This window comes from Panthera uncia, chromosome A2 (assembly GCF_023721935.1).
Source record: "Panthera uncia isolate 11264 chromosome A2, Puncia_PCG_1.0, whole genome shotgun sequence".
Taxonomy (NCBI): domain Eukaryota; kingdom Metazoa; phylum Chordata; class Mammalia; order Carnivora; family Felidae; genus Panthera; species Panthera uncia.
This window is the reverse complement of record NC_064816.1, coordinates 56,765,132-56,783,822: the sequence shown is the minus strand read 5'-3', so window position 1 is coordinate 56,783,822 and position 18,691 is coordinate 56,765,132. Positions and strand designations below refer to the sequence as shown.

The following is an 18,691-nucleotide window of genomic DNA, read 5'->3' as shown; positions in this document are numbered from 1 at the left end:
TTTCACAGAGGCTCGGCAGAACCATGCAAATGCAGCACGAAGCAGCACAGCTCAAAGTGCACGCTCACCAGCAGACAGCAAAGCCAGGAAAGTGTATTCCTCACATAGTGAGGCTTTCTGGGAGAGCAGGGCAGACTTCTCTGGTCCAAAAATGGCTCGAGAAAGCAAGGTAAGGAGATTAGATTGGGATTTTTAGAGTGGCTAGGGTGTGGACTGGAGTGAGGATTTGCATGCACGGGCTGGGGCTTGCATGTTTTGAACTTCCCATTGGGAACCAAGAAAGAACATCTGGGTCTTCTTATCAGCTTGCCCAGATAGGGGCCTAAGGGAAAAACCAAGGGGTAGCACTTAGAAGCTGTCAGCCAACATCAAAAAGTGGAGTCAGACTCTTACAACTAGTGTGTTTGTACCATTCACATTTTTAGTGGTTACTGATATAATTGGATTCGTATCTACTGCGTCTGTAACTGTTTTTGTTGCATTGTTTCTTTTTACCATTTCCTCTAATTTTTAAAATTATTTATTTTTCAGAGAGAGAGAGAGAGCAAGCAGGGGAAGGGCAGAGAGGGAGACAGAACCCCAAGCAGACTCTGTCCCGTCAGCACAGAGCCTGATGCGGGGCTTGAACCCACAAACCGTACGATCATGACCTGAGCCGAAAACAAGAGTTGGGACGCTTAACCGACTGAGCACCCAGGCGCCCCGGTTTCCTCTACTTTTAATTGAGCATTTTATGTGATTGCATTTAATTTTCTCTTCACATATTATGTACTTCTTTTTGAAATTTAGTGATTGTTTTGGAGTTTCCAATATAGATTTCTAGCTTTCAAATAACACTATGCCACTTCAGACATTGTCTGAGGAACTCTTTGTTTCTCCTTCATATTTGAAGAATAATTTCCATAACATGGAATTTTTAAGTTGACGGATTTTCCCTTCAATGTGTAAAATATTTCACTCCACTCTCTTCCTGCTTTTATGGTTTCTGACAAAAAGGCTGCTGTAATTCTTATCCTTGTTTCTCTATAGGTCAGGTCTCCCCAGCCCCAGCTTATTTCAAGATGTTCTCTTTGATTTCCTATAGTTTGAACATGATTTTCCTAGCTATAGCTTTTGGGACGCTTATCTTTCTTGGTATTCTTTGAGCTTCCTAGATCTGTGGTCTGGTGTCTGTAACTGACTCTGGGAAGTTCTCAGCTATTACTACATCAAACATTTCTTCTGGTCCATTCTTTCTTTTCTTTCTGGTGTTTAAATTACATGTTACATCTTTAGAAACTGTCCCACCATTCTTGGATGGTGTGTGTGTGTGTGTGTGTGTGTGTGTGTGTGTGTTTCTTATTCCTTTTTTTTCTCTTTGTGTTTCAGTTTGGGATGCTTCTATCAGCCTATCTTCAGGTTCACTGATTCCCCCTTTGGTCATGTCCAGTCTCCTGATGATCCCATCAAAGGCATTTCCTCATTTCAGTTAGTGTTTTTGATTTCTAGCATTTCTTTCTGATTCTTAGAGTTTCCATCTCTCTGCTTATATTATTCATCTGTTCTTGCATGTTGCCCACTTTTTCCATTACAGCCCCTAGGATATTCACCATAGTTGCCTTCAAGCCCTGGTGTAATAATTACAACATCTCTGCCATATGAAGCGGTCTCTTCAAGCTTTGTTGTCTTTTAGTATGCCTTGTAATTTTCTTGTTGTTCAAAGCCAGGAATGATGTACTAGGTAGAAAGGACTAAGGTAAAAAGGCCTTTAGTGTAAAGCTTTAGGTTTACAAGACTTGAATTTGTGAGTTTATAGTTTTCATCAAATTTATAAAGTTCCTCTCCAAGTATTGTTATGCCTTTTGCTTCCTTTCCCTTTCTTGGACTCTAATTATATATGTTAAACCACTTGGTATTGTTCTAGAGTTCACGGAGTTGTCTTCTATTATTTTCCAGTCTTTTTTCTGTCCTTCAGTTTGGATAGTTTCTATCATTAGGTCTTTGAGTCGTTAATATTTTTCTTCCATGGAATCTAATCTGCTGTTGATCCTATCCAATGAAATATTCTGTTCTGGTATTGTGAGGAAACAATGCAGAGGGTCTATTTTACTCACTTCTTACTTATCTCTGTAGCCAGGGCAGTGATCTCTGGCCAACCCCTGAAAACTAACTTCCTGGATATTTGCATAGTTACTAGTTAATGTTGTTATGATATATGCCTGAAGCAGTGGCTCAAGATGAACCAGGCTACTTATAGCCTGACATGAAGATTTCCAATATGCACGCCTGACTTGGGGTCTGCACCATGACTGTGCACATAGCTATGTGACTAGTCCCCTTTAAGAACTCTGAATTCCAGGGGCGCCTGGGTGGCTCAGTTGGTTAAGCGTCTGACTTCAGCTCAGGTCATGATCTTGCAGTTCATGGGTTTGAGCCTCGCATCGGGCTCTGTGCTGACAGCTTGGAGCCTGGAGCTTGCTTGGGATTCTGTGGCTCCCTCTCTTTCTCTGTCCCTCCCGTGCTTTTCTAAGATAAATAAAACATAAAAAAAAAAAAATTTTAACCTAGTTCTTTCCAGCTTACTCTCTGCTAACCCCTCACTTAAGTCACAATACCTCCATACTCCACTTACCATCATACTAAATGGACTTTAAGGTCTCTAGGTTCATAGTGTTAGTTCCACAGCTGAAATCTTCTTGCCCAGTACCGGTCTTCTGAAATTTGTTGAGGCTAGCACTAGCACAGGAAAATTTCATAAATATTCAACGTGTGCTTGAAATAAGTTGTGTTGAATGTGATCTCCTTCCTAAATTCATTAAACCGAGCTTGTTAATTGTATTATTCAAATCTACATTTTTATGGACTTTCCTGGTGTTTGATCTAATTACTGAGGAATATTAAAATCTCCACTATGACAGAGGATGTCGATGTTTCCTTGCAAATCTGTATGCATCTGCATGTTACTAGGTGCATACAAGTTTTACCTTCCAGGTAAACCTGTCACCATTATCTACAACCCACCTTCCCCCCAGGAGAGGAGATTAGAGGAAAGAGATGAAGGGGGGCCGGAGAGTATGGGGGGGGGGTAATTACAGACAGGTTTACATCTAAGCCCAATCTTCTCCGTGCAAAGGAAAGAAAACTGGCCTTCCCAGTGGTCTGTTACTTGGACAGTGGTTAAAATTCTTTGGGTGAACTATTTACTTTCTCCTAAGAACACAGCCAAGCCCCCTTGCTGCTTCTGTGAAACACAGTATGTTTTTCGCTCACCCTCCCACTGGGGGGAAAAGCCCACCGGGGTCTCAGCTTTGCCCGAAGTTCCCTGTTCGAAACCTCACCTGGGCTTTGAGGGTTTTTGTACCATGTTCAGTGAAAAGCAGAACCCACTCCCAGGCTTCCTGGTTTCACTTCACCTGGGGTCCTGCAAACCCTTGGCTGGTGCTCAGCAACACAGTAACGAAACACCTATCTAGAATTTCCATTGACCCCATCCAAAGCATCACCCAGAGCCACTCCAGATTGCTGCAAATCTTTGACATCCTATTTATCCCTCATGGCTCAGTTCAAATCCAGCTGCTTTCATTAAACTCTGATCAATCAACAACCCCCCATCCTCACTTCCAATGGAAATTAATAGCATCTTCCCCCTTTCCACTGCTATTCCCACCTCAGTTACAGCAACAACGACACCCTGCCTTACTTTACAGGCAGTTATATTTATACCTTTCTCTTCCTAATAAAAAAAAAAAGCAACTCATCGACCAGATCCTCTGTCAGGTCATTGGGTCCCTGTCCTCACTCCAGCCCTGTCTACTCCCTGCCTCCAGAGAGGGGGCCAAAATGTTCATCTACACATGGTGTTTCCCATCTTAAAATTTTTCTTTTAAATTTTTAACAAATGTTTATTTATTTTTGAGAGAGAGAGAGAGACAGAGCATGAGCGGGGGAGGGGCAGAGAGAGAGGGAGACATGGAATCTGAAGCAGGCTACAGGCTCTGAGCTGTCAGCACAGAGTGCGACGCGGGGCTCGAACTCAAAAGCAACGAGATCATGACCTAGGCTGAAGTCGGGACACTTAACCGACTGAGCCACCCAGGCGCCCCTTAAAATTTTTATTTTAAAACATATGCACAACTGTCCAATCCTGTGACAGTGGGCTCATGGCTGACGTCCTGTTCAAGAGAGCACTGCCTGCATCCCCTGTGTTGGGCTGCTCTGTGATGTGCTCCCCAAGAAAACAACAGATTTTCCACAAGGGCCTTGGATAGGCCCCCACTTCAAGGGCCTTTTAGACGCCACCAGGTGTGCAGATTCAAATGGAGTCTCCTACTACCAAACTCACTTACTGCATTTGACCACAATTAGATACGGACTGAATCCTTTTCAACAGTTTCAAATTAGCTATATTTCACATAATCCAGTATTGAAAACTTTTTAATATTACTCTTAAGATCAAGGTGGAGAAGAAATTAGAGCATGCCTCTGACAGGAGATGCTAATAAGTGAGGACTCCAAGGTTGTTGCCACCGGGAACCAGGACAGGGCGAGGCACGAGGCAGGGGTCTGACGGTGGGTAAAGTGTAGGTAAGACTGAAACCTACATAGCGGGCACGAGTTTCTACTAACGCACCCGGGCCCTGCAGCCAGCTCCTCGAAGGCATTTCCAGGACACCCCCCATCAGCCACCATGCGGAATCCCAGGCCCATGTACTGAAGGCTCGCTATGTTGTAGTCCGTTTTGTAAGTCAGAAGATACTTTCACGGGAACCACGAAGCCAGGAGATAAAACCGGCAGCCACCAGAAAAGCTAACTTGGATCCGTTGTGCGCTTGCAAGGTCCCTCAGAGGGAAACTCGATTCTGACATGGAAGACCATCGGCCTTAGCTCACCTCACATTGGGCTCCGAGCTAAGACGTCAAGAAGGCAGCCTACCTGCCTCTCCCAGCCAGCCGAGGCCGCGGAGCACACGCCCGCTGCTGTCTGGTCTCCTCGTCTTTCCCATCTCCATGCTGGTCCCGCGCAAGAGAGCAGGTGCATCAGCACGGACTCACTGTACGGGAGGGCATTCTTATCTGTGACAGGAATGGGGATGGGACAAGGAAAACCGAACAGCAGCGGGGCTAGCCTCAGCAGCCTTTCTGAGTGATGTCCAGTCCCGACGACTTGGTGATTTCCAAAGTTGTAAACACCTGTTGGAAAGGAAGAATGCCAAACACATTTATATTTAGCCATCGATGTTTCAGTATTGCTTTTAAGAAAGCACATTTTGAATAGTACATCGACGTTAACCTTTAAAATATGCAAAGCAGTTACTAATACAAAATCTTTCTGACAATGTGCTTTATAGTAGTTTTTCAAATGACACCAGTTGAAATCAATAAACACACAAACCTATCTCCGTACCTCACCACATGTGGGATGAATTCCAATGGTGTCATCGAGTAGCTGTTTTGTGAGCCCACATTTCATTGCAGCCGCAAATCCTTGGGTGACCTCACCAGCATTTGGTCCAAGAACATGGAATCCTATCACCCGATACTTTAATATGCAAGCATAAGAAAGAGAAGCCCTGTCAGTTAATGGTCTGAACAGGAATCTATTTATTGCAAGTTCACAGTTAACATTTACAGCATCTACTACAGAAAAAGAACTCTAATGCTGAACTGAGCAGAGAACATTATCATGACACTGAACCACTGTAAGAATCTGTTAAATGAGCCAGTAAATGCACATCCAGAGTTAATTTGCACTCAAATTTACTAGAACAAGCAATTTACCCACTGCATGAAGGAGTTCATTAGTATGATGTAAATTTCCAAATTATGCTGAGATAGTGCTAAACAGCAACATAACAAATCTGAATTAAAGTCCAACGCTAGAATAATTCTAAGACAGCAGGTTACCCCGCTCCTAACATAACTAAGCGGAGATCAAGGAGTGGCCAGCACAGGGCTTTGCCCAGTCCTGCGTGTAGGGAGGGGCACGAGCAGACCCACCAAGACAGGAAGCAAGATTCAAACTGTCCTTTGGCCGATGTTTTTTTCATCAGACTCTTCTCTTCAATAGTGACCGTGAACAACAGATAAGGAGAGAGAAGGCAGAAGGGTCTCTGCCCACCAAATCTGGAGAAAGTGCAAAGAGCATGTGATCTCCTGCACATCTACTGGTGGATGGTCACAGAAGGCGGCGTTTCTCAGGGGGCAGGCCGTCAGAGGCCACGGGAGTGGGGGTGAGGAGTGGACTTCCCAGGGCCCCACGGAACTGGGGATCTCTGAGATGGTGCATTGCGCAGCAAAGTGGGGAAGGGGGAGCAGCCCAGAGCGACGAGAGACGTCTGACGGAAATCTCCACTTATAAATGAAAACGAAGACAGGTCTGTGAAAGGGAAAACCTTGTTCACAATTTTCACCATACAGCCACAGTAAGGGAGCAAGTACGAGGGCCATATTCTAGAAACAGCAATTTGGGAAGGAGTAAAAGGAGGGGCAGGGGACAGAGCAGAAGGCGTCCAAAGAGGGGTCGACAGACCTTGAAATTCTGCCCCAGGTCCAGCAGTCAGAAACCACAGGCGGCTCCTGGCTTCAGCAGGGGCTCTACCAACGTGACCCCAATCCCACTCACGTAGGCAGCAGTGGCGCGTGCAGACCATCTCTGCCTGCTCCCTTGGGAAAGGCCACCCACCGCTGGCAGGACAGTAAGCTCCATCACTCACATCCAGAGTCACAACAAGCACCACACAACTACCACCGCCCTCGGGCGCACGGCAGTGAATGTGTCACAGCCCCGGGGTGTTTCTGGAGACTTCTGACCAGCATCCCCCTCACCACCCTGCACACCTCTGCAAGGACCAAGGGACTAAGTTCTGGAGTTCTGGCTGACTTCACCTCAGGCACTGGGACACATGCGAACTGGCCATGAGCCTGTGACACCTGTTTTCTGTTATGCTGAGAACCAGATGGATCCAGACACGTGGACTTAAACAAGAAGATGATGGTTACTTTGTAAACTTCGTACAAACATCACTTGTTGCTGTTCCTATTTATCTAGTTTTGTTTTCTCTCCAAGATTATAAATTCTTAAAAAGGGAGAGACCAAGTCCTACTGCCTTCTGCACTCAGCCTTCTTTATTTACGAGTCGTAATAAATAAACTGCTTTCAGTTATCAATTCTAACTCATCTCTGTTAACAGGGAAGAGACTCCAATGGCCGGCTCTCCACCTGACAGATTCTTCTTTAATGAAAGCCTTCATGAGGAATCAGTTAATTAACTAGTTTTCAGGGGCGCCTGGGTGGCTCAGTCGGTTAAGTGTCTGACTTTGGCTCAGGTCATGATCTCGCTCACGGTTCATGAGTTCGAGCCCCGCATCGGGCTCTGTGCTGACGGCTCAGAGCCTGGAGCCTGCTTCGGATTCTGTGTCTCCCTCTCTCTCTGCTCCACCCCCTCTCAAGCTCTGTCTCTCAAAAATAAATACACATTAAAAAAAATTTTTTTTTAATTACCTAGTTTTCACTTCATGCAAGCATTGCTTTCTAAATGCTTCTGATACACATCCAGCTTATAAACTGCACATAAACACACACATCCTACATTTTATTCGTTGATGACCAAAACTTTCATAGATCCTCTGGTTCTACACTGCCAAATTAGACAGCTCTGGAAAGAGACAACTTTCAGTGATTTTGTTTTTCTGAAGGTATTAGCGAGCCACTTGTTCAGCCTCTACAGATACATCAACGGGGTAACCGTTGGAAGGATTTCTGCCTTGCCCTGAAAGCCATCTTTAAAGACGATGCAAACCCAATCCTAGATTAAAAGCTACAGTTTAAAATGACGGCTTTTTAGCCTCCAAGCATATTACGTACATTGTCGAATTTATTGCAAATTATCTTTGCGTAGCAAGTATTGTTGTCCCTGCCAGCCACTGTCCACTCGAGTGGCCAGAAGAAGGTATGATACACCTGCAAGACATGGGAGACAGAGGCCAAGGTTAGTGTCTGTGAAAGCCACTCCCTGATACGTTCCTCAATGACATAAAGACGATAATGTCTGTAGCAGCTTTCAGAAAGTTCAAGGTTCACTTTGCAACAACGCGGATGGAACTAGACGGTATTATGCTAAACGAAATTAGTTGGAGGAAGACAAATATATGACTTCACTCATATGAGGACTTTAAGATAAAAAAACAGATGAACATAAGGGAAGGGAAGCAAAAATAATATAGAAACAGGGAGGGAGACAAACACAAGAGACTCTTAAATATAGAGAACAAACTGAGGGTTGCTGGAGGGGTTATGGGAGGGGGGATGGGCTAAATGGGGAAGGGGCATTAAGGAGGACACTTGTTGGGATGAGCACTGGGTGTTATACATAGGGGATGAATCACTGGAATCTACTCCCGAAATCATTATTGCTCTATATGCTAACTTGGATATAAATTAAAAATAAATAATAATTTTTTAAAAAAGTAATTGCAAGTTTGATGATCTCAACTTTGTGTCTGATGGGAGCACCTGGGCCACAGCTCCTAAAATACCAACTACACAAGTGTGTGGGCCTCTTCCCCCGCCCCCCCCCCCACCTTGGCTCAGCTGTTAGTCCAGAAAAATCTCCTAATTAACTAAACTCAATTTTCAAACATTGATAGCATCCTACTTTCCAGGGCAATGCAGCAGGCCCTGGTCACCTGAGATTAGGTAAATAAAGACTTCGATTCTGCTTCAGTGAATTTACAGCCTGCCTACAAGGTTCACAGCCACCCCAAATGTAGGAAAAACAGAAGAAATGAAATCGTCCCAGCCGCTCAAGGATATTCAGAACACAACCTCTGCTCCTTGAGAGCCGTCACTCCAAGCACTCTGCGCGCACCTCTAAGGTTCCCCCATCCGGCTCGGTCAGCGTGGAACCAGGACGAGGACCACATGCCCTGCTCTCACGTGGGCTACGTCTCCCCAGCCTGCTCCTTCTAATCGCTCCATACAGAAGGTGATGGATTATCATCAGCTGTCAGGATAAGAAATGTATTCCCAAGTAAAATCCACAATGGAAGGATTTAAGTATGGATTCTTTGTCCTTTAATAGGATGATGTATTTTATATTTTGAATAAAGTCTTTAGTGTTTTTATAAAAATGATATAAGGTTATCATAATAATGCAGTGCAGAAAGTCACTAAGTGAGAAAAAACAAAACAAAACAAATCCATCTCCCAGAAATAACTATTTTATTTTTTTATTTAAAAAAAAATTTTTTTTTTAACGTTTATTTATTTTTGAGACAGGAAGAGACAGAGCATGAACAGGGGAGGGTCAGAGAGAGGGAGACACAGAATCTGAAGCAGGCTCCAGGCTCTGAGCTGTCAGCACAGAGCCCGACGTGGGGCTAGAACTCACGGACCGCAAGATCATGACCTGAGCCGAAGTTGGCCGCTCAACTGATTGAGCCACCCAGGCGCCCCCAGAAATAACTATTTTAAATGCTAGGGAAGTATCAACTGTTGGTGCACAGGTAATAATGATGAAATTTTTATTTGAAAGACATTGAACATAGTTACTTGTAATAAAAAACGTTAGATTTGGGGGGCCTGGGTGGCTCAGTCAGTTAAGCATCCGACTTCGGCTCAGGTCACGATCTCACGGTTTGTGTATTCGAGCCCCGCGTCAGGCTCTGTGCTGACAGCTCGGAGCCTGGAGCCTGCTTCGGATTCTGTGTCTCCCCCTCTCTCTGCCCCTCCCCTGCTCATGCTCTGTGTCTCTCTCTCTATAATAAATAAACGTTAAAAATAAAATAAAATAAATAAAAAACGTTAGACTTAACTTGTATCTAACAGAAGAAAAAAACCTCTCCCACACATTTTATGTATTTATTTAAAAATTTTTTTAACATTTATTTTATTTTTGAGAGAGAGAGACAGGTAGAACGCGAGCAGGGGAGGGGCAGAGAGAGAGGGAGACACAGAATTCCAAGCAGACTCCAGGCTCCGAGCTGTCAGACACAGAGCCCGACGTGGGGCTCGAACTCACAAACCGTGAGATCATGACCTGAGCCGAAGTCAGATGTCCAACCGACCGAGCCACCCAGGCGCCCCATTTTATTATTTTTTTAATGTTTATTTATTTTGAGAGAGAGCATGTGTGCATGCAAGAATGTGAGGGGGAGGGGCAGAGAGAGTGAGAGAGTAAGAGCGAGAAAGAGAGAGAGAGAGGGAGAGAATCCCAAGCAGGCTCCGCGCCATCAGCACAGAGCCTGACGCCGGGCTTGATCTCATGAACTGTGAGAGCATGACCTGAGCCAAAATCAAGAGGAAATTAAGTGTCTGATGCTCAACCGAGCCACCTAGGCACCCCTCCCGCGTATTCTATCACAAACTTTTCAATCTCTGTGGCTATCTGGAAGAGAAGATAAATGTTTCATAACCTCAAGATAGTAGCTCCTAAAATATAGGCTGAGAAGAGAGACGATGAAAACTCTGGGGTTTTAAACAAGATTTGCCCAACTGCACGCTTGTTTCTGATTCGTCCTATGCCGCCCGCTGTAGGGATTATGGGGGTGTGCACTGACGCGTCCCACTGCCCTCTCGTTCTTTCTCGGGTTTTTGCTCCGTTTTTTTCCTTTTAGTACTTTGAAGATTTTTATTTTATTTAAGTCTTTGGTCCTCCTGGTTCAAAGCGGGTGTGAAGTATGGATCTAACTTTACTTTTCTCTTGAATGGCCGTCCACTTATTCCAACACCCTTAAATAATTTAAGATAAAACACCACCTTTACCATGCATGAATTCTTCTAAGCATCCAAATCAATTTCTGGGTTTCATATTCTGTTCCACTCATCTTTCCATCCATCTGTATGTCACTATGGCATGATTTTAATTACTGTGCTGTATGATCAAGTTTAATATCTAGTAGGCTCATCTCCCTGCTCCTCTCCTTATTCAGAATCTGTTATTGCTTTTCCCTTTTAAGTTTTACTTTTTTATCAAATTATGCACAGTTATTAGGCATGATTAAAAAAAATTTTTTAATGTTTATTTATTTTTGAAGGGGAGAGAGACAGAGCATGAGCAGGGGAGGGGCAGAGAGCAAGGGAGACACAGAATCTGAAGCTGCCTCCAGGCTCTGAACTGTTAGCATAGAGCCCGATTCAGGGCTCGAACTCATTAGCTGTGAGCTCATGACCTGAGCTGAAACCAAGAGTTGGACACATAACCAGCTGAGCCGCCCAGGCGCCCCAGGCATGATTTTTGACACACTCTCTCTGCCCCCGTGCCCATATCAATCAATCAGAGGCAACCACTTTTTCACTTCTTTTATTTTATTTCCCTCCTTGTTTCCAAATAAAATGTTTCTGTTGCTATTCCTTGAGTTTTCTATTTTAGGCTTTATTTACTGACTTGCCTCTACTGAAGAGGAGGACTTAACTCCCTTTCTTCCCCAGCCTCTACCACTCACTGGACATCCTTCCTGTCCCACGCTCCACCCTCCCTCCTCCCAATTACAGTTATATTCGCAGCTAGATCAGTATCGTACTTCCTTTACTAGGTAAAGCTGTTCATGGACAACTGGATATTCACATGCAGAAGAATGAAGTGGGATCGCTACTGTGCATCACATGCAAAAATTAACTCAAAACAGATCAAAGATCTAGGTGTAAAAGCTAAAAGTTTTTATAAAACTCTTAGAAGAAAACAAAAGTATAAATTTTCATGACTTTGGATTGGGCAATAGTTTATTCAATGTGGTATCAAAGACAAACAAAACAAGATGAACTGGATTTCATCAAAATGAAAGGCTTTTGAGCTTTAAATAATTTTTTTAATGTTTATTTATTTTTGAGAGAGAGAGAGAGACAGAGCATGAGTGGGGATAGGGCTGAGACAGAGGGAGGGGCAGAGAGAGAGGCAGACACAGAATCCAAAGCAGGCTCCAGACTCTGAGTTGTCAGCACAGAGCCCGACACGGCGCTCGAACCCATGAACCATGAGACCATGACCTGAGCTGAAGACGGACACTTAACCAACTGACCACCTAGGTGCCCCAAAGACTTTTGAGCTTTAAAGGAAACTATCAAGAGAGTCAAAAGACAACACACAGAATGGGTGAGAGTTTTTATAAATCATCTCTCTGGAACGAGACCTGTATGTAGAACATACAAAGAACTCTTAGAACTCAACAATAAAAAGACAACCCAATTTTTAAAAGGGCAAAGGATCTGGGCACCTAGGTGGCTCAGTCGGTTAAGCGTCCAACTGCAGCTCAGGTCATGATCTCCTGGTTCATGGATTTGAGCCCCACGTCGGGCTCTGTGCTGACAGCTCGGAGCCTGGAGCCTGCTTCACATTTTCTATCTCCTTCTCTCTCTGCCCCTGCCCCACTTGTGCTCTGTCTCTATCAAAAATAAATGTAAATAAATAAGATAGATAGATAGATAGATAGATAGATAGATAGATAAAAGGTCAAAGGATCTAAATAGACATTTGTCCAAAAAAAAAGATACACAAATAGCCATTAAGGCCATAACATGATTCCCAGTATCAACAGTCATCAGGCAAATGCAAATGGAAACCAAGAAGAGACACCACTAGATTGATGTATTAGTTTCCCAGTGCTGCTCTCACCAATTACCACACACTTGGTGGCTTAAAACAAAAGGTGTTTATATTCTTACAGTTCTGAAGGCCAGAAATCTGAAATCAAGGTATCTGTGGGGCCAGGCTCCTTGCAAAGGTTCCAAAAGGAGGATTCCTTGCCTCTTTCAGCTTTTGACATCTCCAGGTGTTTCTTGGCTTCGGCTACTTAATTCCAACCTCTGCTTCTGTTTTCACTTGGCCTTCTCTTCTGTCTTATAGGGACACTTGTCCTTGGGTATGGGGCCCACCCGGAAAATCCAGGATGATCTCACCTCAGGATTCTTCACTTAATTCCACCTGCAAAGACCCTTTTTCCAAATAAGGTCACCTGCACAGCTTCCAGGGGAATGGGCTGTAGACATATCTTTTTGGGAGTCACCATTCAACCCACTACAGAGAGCTATCATCAAAAAAGACAGACCACAACAAACGTTGGTGAACCTGTGGAGAAACTGGAACCCTCACACTGGGTGCTGAGAATGTAAAATTGTGCAACCACCTTGGAAAACAGTCTGCCAGTTCCTCAAAACATACGGTTAACCTGTGACTCAGTAATTCTACTCTTAGGTATATACTCAAGAGAACAGGCAGCATTATGTCCACACAAGAACGTGTGCAGGAATGCTCATGGCGGCTCTCTCAGCCAAAGGGGGAAACAATCCACATGCCTGTCGACTGACGAATGGATAAATAAAATGTGGTATTATCCGTATATAATGGATTGTTGTTCAGCCAGGACGAGAGATGAAGCACGGATACTGACACAGCAAGGATGAACTTTGGAAACTAGCGGGTGCTAAGAAAAAGAAGCCAGTCACAGAAAACCACATACTGAATGATTTCACTTCCAGGAAATGCCCACAAGAAGCAAATCTAGAGACTGAAAGGAGATTAATGGTTGCCTCAAGCCACTGGTAAGGGGATGGAGGAAAACAGGGAGCAATTGCCAATGGGTACAGGACTTCTCTTCGGGATGATAAAAATGTTCTAAAATTGACTGTGGTAATGGTGACCCAACTCTGAAGTCTAAAATCCATTAAACTGCACACTTTAAGTGGTTGATTATATGGTACAGGACTTACATCTCAGTAAAGGTATTTAAAAAAATTAAGTATTCACATCTGAGTCACATGGTAAAACTATGGTTATTTTACTCTCATGAACTTTTAATTGCCATGGAATTAAAGAGTATCTTGTTTTGCCATAGACTTGATATTCCCTGGACCAACCCTAATTTATCCCAAATCTTTTATTTTTAATTTTTTAAGCTTTATTTATTTTTGAGAGAGAGTGTGTGTGAGTGTGGGAGGAACAGAGAGAGGAGGGAGGAACACAGAGAGGGAGTCATAGAATCCAAAGCGGGCTCCAGGCTCTGAGCTGTCAGCACAGAGCCCGACGCAGGGCTCCAACCCAAGAACTGTGAGATCATGACCTGAGCCGAAGTTGGATGCTAAACCGACTGAGCCACCCAGGCGCCCCTACTGCAATGGTTTTTAAACTTCCCTTTTGGATAGCTCATCTTAAGTACACAGCAATACAACTGATTTTTCTGTGTTTTCATGCCCTGCAACTTTGCTCAGTTAAATTCATTTAGTTCTGTTATGGGCGGAAATTAAGTCACACCCTCAAAACAAAGCTGTACTTTGACATCCTAACTCCTAATGCTCCAGAATGTAACCACATTTGGATAGGGTCTTTAAAGAGGTAAAGTGAGGTCATTAGGGTGGCCCTAATCCAGTATAACTATGTCCTTACAAGAACAGGAAATTAGGACACAGACACTCAGAGGGAAGATGATGTGAACACACCGGGAAAAGACAGCCATGTACAAACCAAGGAGGGGGGCCTGGAATATTCTTCCCTCATGGCCCACAGACAAAACCAACTCTGTGGACACCTTGGTGTCAGATTTCTAGCCTCCAGAACCAAGAAAATAAAAATTGGTCTTTCATATATAGCCTTTATCATGTTAATGAAACTCCTAATTCCTACTTTGTTTTTTTTATCATGAGTGTTAAATTTTGTCAAGTGCTTTTTTTTTTTCATCAAGATGATCGTGTTTTCTCTTCTTTCTATTAGTAGGGTACTGACTGACTTTCACATGTTAAACCATTCTTGCATTCTTTTTTTAAAATTTTAAAAAGTGTTTATTCACTTTGAGAGAGAGAGAGAGAGAGAGAGAGAGAACAGGCATGAGCAGGAGAGGGGCAGAGCAAGAGGGAGAGAGAGAATCCCAAGCAGGCTCCGCACTGTCAGCACAGAATCCAATGCAGGGCTCAAACCCATGAGCCACGAGATCACAACCTGAGCCAAAACCAAGAATCGGGCACTTAACCAACTGAGCCACCCAGGGACCCCAAACCATCCTTGCATTCTGGGAATAAATACTACTTAGTTTTGACACAGTCCTTTTAATATGCTGTTTAATTTGATTTGCTAGAATTTTGAGGATTTTTGCATTAATATTCATAAAGAATTTTATCTGTAATTTTTTTTAACATTTATTTATTTTGAGAGAGAAAAAGAGAGAGAGAGACACAGCATGAATGAGGGAAGGGGCAGACAGAGAGAGGAGAGAGAGAATCCCAAGCATACTCCAGGCTGCCACATAGAACCTGATGAGGGGCTCAAACTCATGAACTGTGTGATCACGACCTGAGCTAAAATCAAGAGATGGACATTTAACTGACTGAGCCACCCAGGCATCCCTTATCTATGCTTTTTTGTAGTGGAAATGCCCATGGTAGAAGGGTAGTGGTGGCCTCATGTAAAGTTAGAAAATCATTCTTCTTTAAATGTTTGGTAGAATTCACCAGCAAAGCAATCTGGTTCTGGGATTTTGTTTGTTGAGAGGTTTTTTGATTCGCCATTGATCCGTCACCTTCCTAGTTGCTTTCTTTTTCCTCATGACTTAGCTTTTCCTGTTTATACAGTGTATCTAGGAATGGAACAGTTTCTCTAGGTATCCAATTTGCTGGTATAAAATTGTTCACAGTATTCTTCTATAATTAAAAAGGATAATTTCTGTAAAGTAAGAATATTCTCACTTTCATTTATGATTTCAGATATTCAAGTCTTCTTTTTTCCTAGCCAATCTACTAAGTTTGTCATTTCTGTTGACCCTTTTTCATAGTTTTCCTTCTGTTACTGATTTTTAGTTTCATTACTGTGATGAGAAGAGACACTTTGTACGACTCTAATCTTACAATTTATTAAGACTTGTCTTCTGCTCTAACAGCTGCTTTATCCTGGAGAAGTTTCATTTGCACTTGAGAAGAATGTGTATTCTGCTGTTGTTGGGTGGGGTGTCCTAACGTATGTTAGGTCTCATTGGTTTATAGGTGTTCAAGTGCCCACTTCCTTCCCCTGTCTGGTTGTCTGGTCCATTATTGAAGAAAGGGTATTTTAAAGTCTCCAGCTATTACTGTAGAAATATCTATTTATCTTTCTGACAATTTTGTTTTCATATATTTTTGGGCTGTATATGTTTATACCTGTTACATATTTTAGCTGTATTAAATTTTTAAAAATGTTTTAATGTTTATTTTTGAGAGAGAGAATGAAAGAGAGTGTGAGTGCAGGAGGGTCAGAGAGAGAGGGAGACACATTATACCACAGGCTCCAGGCTCTAAGCTGTCAGCACAGAGCCTGATGTGGGGCTCAAACTCACAAACCATGAGATCATGACCTGAGCCAAAGGCGGGACGCTTAACCGACTGAGCTACCCAGGAGCCCTGCTGTATTGAATTAAAAAAAGTTTTCTTTTAATATTTATTTATTTTTGAGAGAGAGAGCATGAGTGGGGGAGGGACAGAAAGAGGGAGGGACAGAAAGAGGGAGACACAGAATCTGAAACAGGCTCCCGGCTCTGAGCTGTCAGCACAGAGCCTGATGCAGGAGTCGAACTCAGGAACAGTGAGATCATGACCTAGGCTGGAGTCAGATGCTTAACCAACTGAGCCACCCAAGCGCCCCTACTGTATTGAGTTTTTAAATCAATATATAAATCCTTTCTCTACTGTAAACTTTTTCTGTTTCTAATGTTTTATTTTAGTTTTGAGGGAGAGAGACAGAGTGTAAATGGGGGAGGGACAGAGAGCGAGGGAGACACAGAATGTGAAGCAGGCTCCAGGCTCTGAGCTGTTAGCACAGAGCCCCACACAGGGCTCGAACCTACGAACTGTGAGATCATGACCTGAGTCGAAGTCTGATGCTTAACTGACTGAGCTACCCAGTGCCTCTCAATTGTAACCTTTTTTAATTTAAATTATATTTTGTCTGATAACAATAATAATAATAAAGCTCACTTTTTGTTATTATTTGCATAGAATATCTTTTTCTATCCTTAACTTTCAATCTATATCTTTATATCTACAGAAAGTCTCTTTAAACAACATATAGAGATCCTATTTTTTTAATGTTTTATTTTTTTTGAGAGAGAGAGAGAGAAAGAGAGAGAGAGAGAGAGAGAGAGAGAGAGAGATAGTAAGTGGGGGAGGGGCAGAGAGAGAGGGGGATAGAGGACCCGAAGCAGGCTCTGAGCTTTCAGCCATGAAACTGATGTGGGGCTCAAACTCCAGAACTGTGAGATCATGACTTGAGCTGATGTCAGATGCTCAACCCACTGAGCCACCCAGACGCCCCTAGATCCTATTTTTTAAGTCAAATCTGACAAACTGTCTTTTAATAGCACACCTTCATCCATTTACTTTTAACATGATTACTGATAAAGGAGAATTTAGTTTTGTGTATATCTGCTGTAGGTCTTATATGGTTTTCACGCCTTTCACTCCTTAATTCCTCTACTCTTGCCTTTTTTGTACTTAGTTTATTTTTTGTAGTGCACCATTTTGACTGCCTTATTCTTTCCTTTTTGGTATATTTAAAGTTATTATCATAGTAGTTACCTTGGGAATTACAATTAACACCTGACATTTATAATAATCTTGTTGGAATAATACCTACTTAGTTGCAATAGTATGCAAACATTCTGCTTCTATATACCTCCATCCCCCCCACCTTTTATATTCTTACTGTCACAGGACACATTTTATACAATGCATGCTCATTAACTTGGATTTATAATTATGTTTGCTACATTTTCCTTTTAAATCACACAGCCAAAAGAGAGAAGTTACAAACCAAACCAAAAGTGCAGTAACACAGGTTACGCACCTAAGAAGTTATCTTTGCTAGTGTTCTTTGACTTTTCCGATAGCTTCTAGTGTCCTTTCATTTCTGTCTGAAGGAGTCTTTACAGCATTTCTTTAGGGCAGGTCTCCTAGTAAATTTACTCAGTTTTTATTTTTCTGGAAATATCCTAATATCCTTCATTTCTGGGGGCGCATGGGTGGCTCAGTCAGTGAAGCGCCGACTCTTGATTTCAGCTCAGGTCATGATCTCACGGTTTGGGAGTTCAAGCCCTGCACCGTGCTCTGCTCTGATGTTGCGGAGCCTGCTGTGGATCCTGTCTCCCTCTCTCTCTCTGCCCCTCCCCTGCTTGCACTATCTCTCTCTCTCTCAAAATAAATACATAAATTAAAAAATATATATATCCTGGGGCGCCTGGGTGTCTCAGTCAGCTAAGCGTCTGACTTCAGCTCAGGTCATGATCTTGCGGTTTGTGAGTTCGAGCCCCGAGTGGGGCTCTGTGCTAACAGCTCAGAGCCTGGAGCCTGCTTCGGATTCTGTGTCTCCCTCTCTCTCTGCCCCTCCCCTGCTCACGCTCTCTCTCAAAAATAAATAAACGTAAGAAAAAAAATTTTATAAAAAAATATATATCCTTCATTTCTGAAGGACAGATTTGCCAGATACAGAAGTCTTGGATGATAGTTTTCTTTCTGGACTTTAACTATTTCACCCCACTGTCTTCCAGCCTCCGTTGTTATGAAAAATCAGCCGTTTACCCTGTGAAAGACCTTTTCATATGATGAGTTGCTTCCCTCTGGCTGCTTTTAAAACTCGCTCTTTTTCTTAGGGTTCGAACAACTTGATTGTAGTTGTCAGCATGGATCTCTGAGATTACCCTGCTTGGTTGTGTAGGTTGACTATTTCATCAAATCTGGGAAGTTTTGCCCATTACTTCCTCAGAT

General features: G+C 43.0%; 1 protein-coding gene across 1 annotated transcript in view; it reads right to left on the bottom strand.

Annotated features, from left to right (window-relative positions):
• Window positions 1-4,397: 4,397 nt before the first annotated feature.
• The window catches only part of TXNRD3 (thioredoxin reductase 3), a 74,444-nt gene continuing 60,150 nt past the window's right edge, over window positions 4,398-18,691 (bottom strand). The window contains exons 15-17 of the mRNA XM_049642254.1: window positions 7,844-7,939; window positions 5,384-5,518; window positions 4,398-5,169 (exon numbers count right to left, since the gene is read on the bottom strand). Of these exons, the coding sequence (XP_049498211.1) occupies window positions 5,107-5,169; window positions 5,384-5,518; window positions 7,844-7,939 (294 nt within the window). The 3' untranslated portion in view covers window positions 4,398-5,106. The remainder of the gene's footprint in view (window positions 5,170-5,383; window positions 5,519-7,843; window positions 7,940-18,691) is intronic.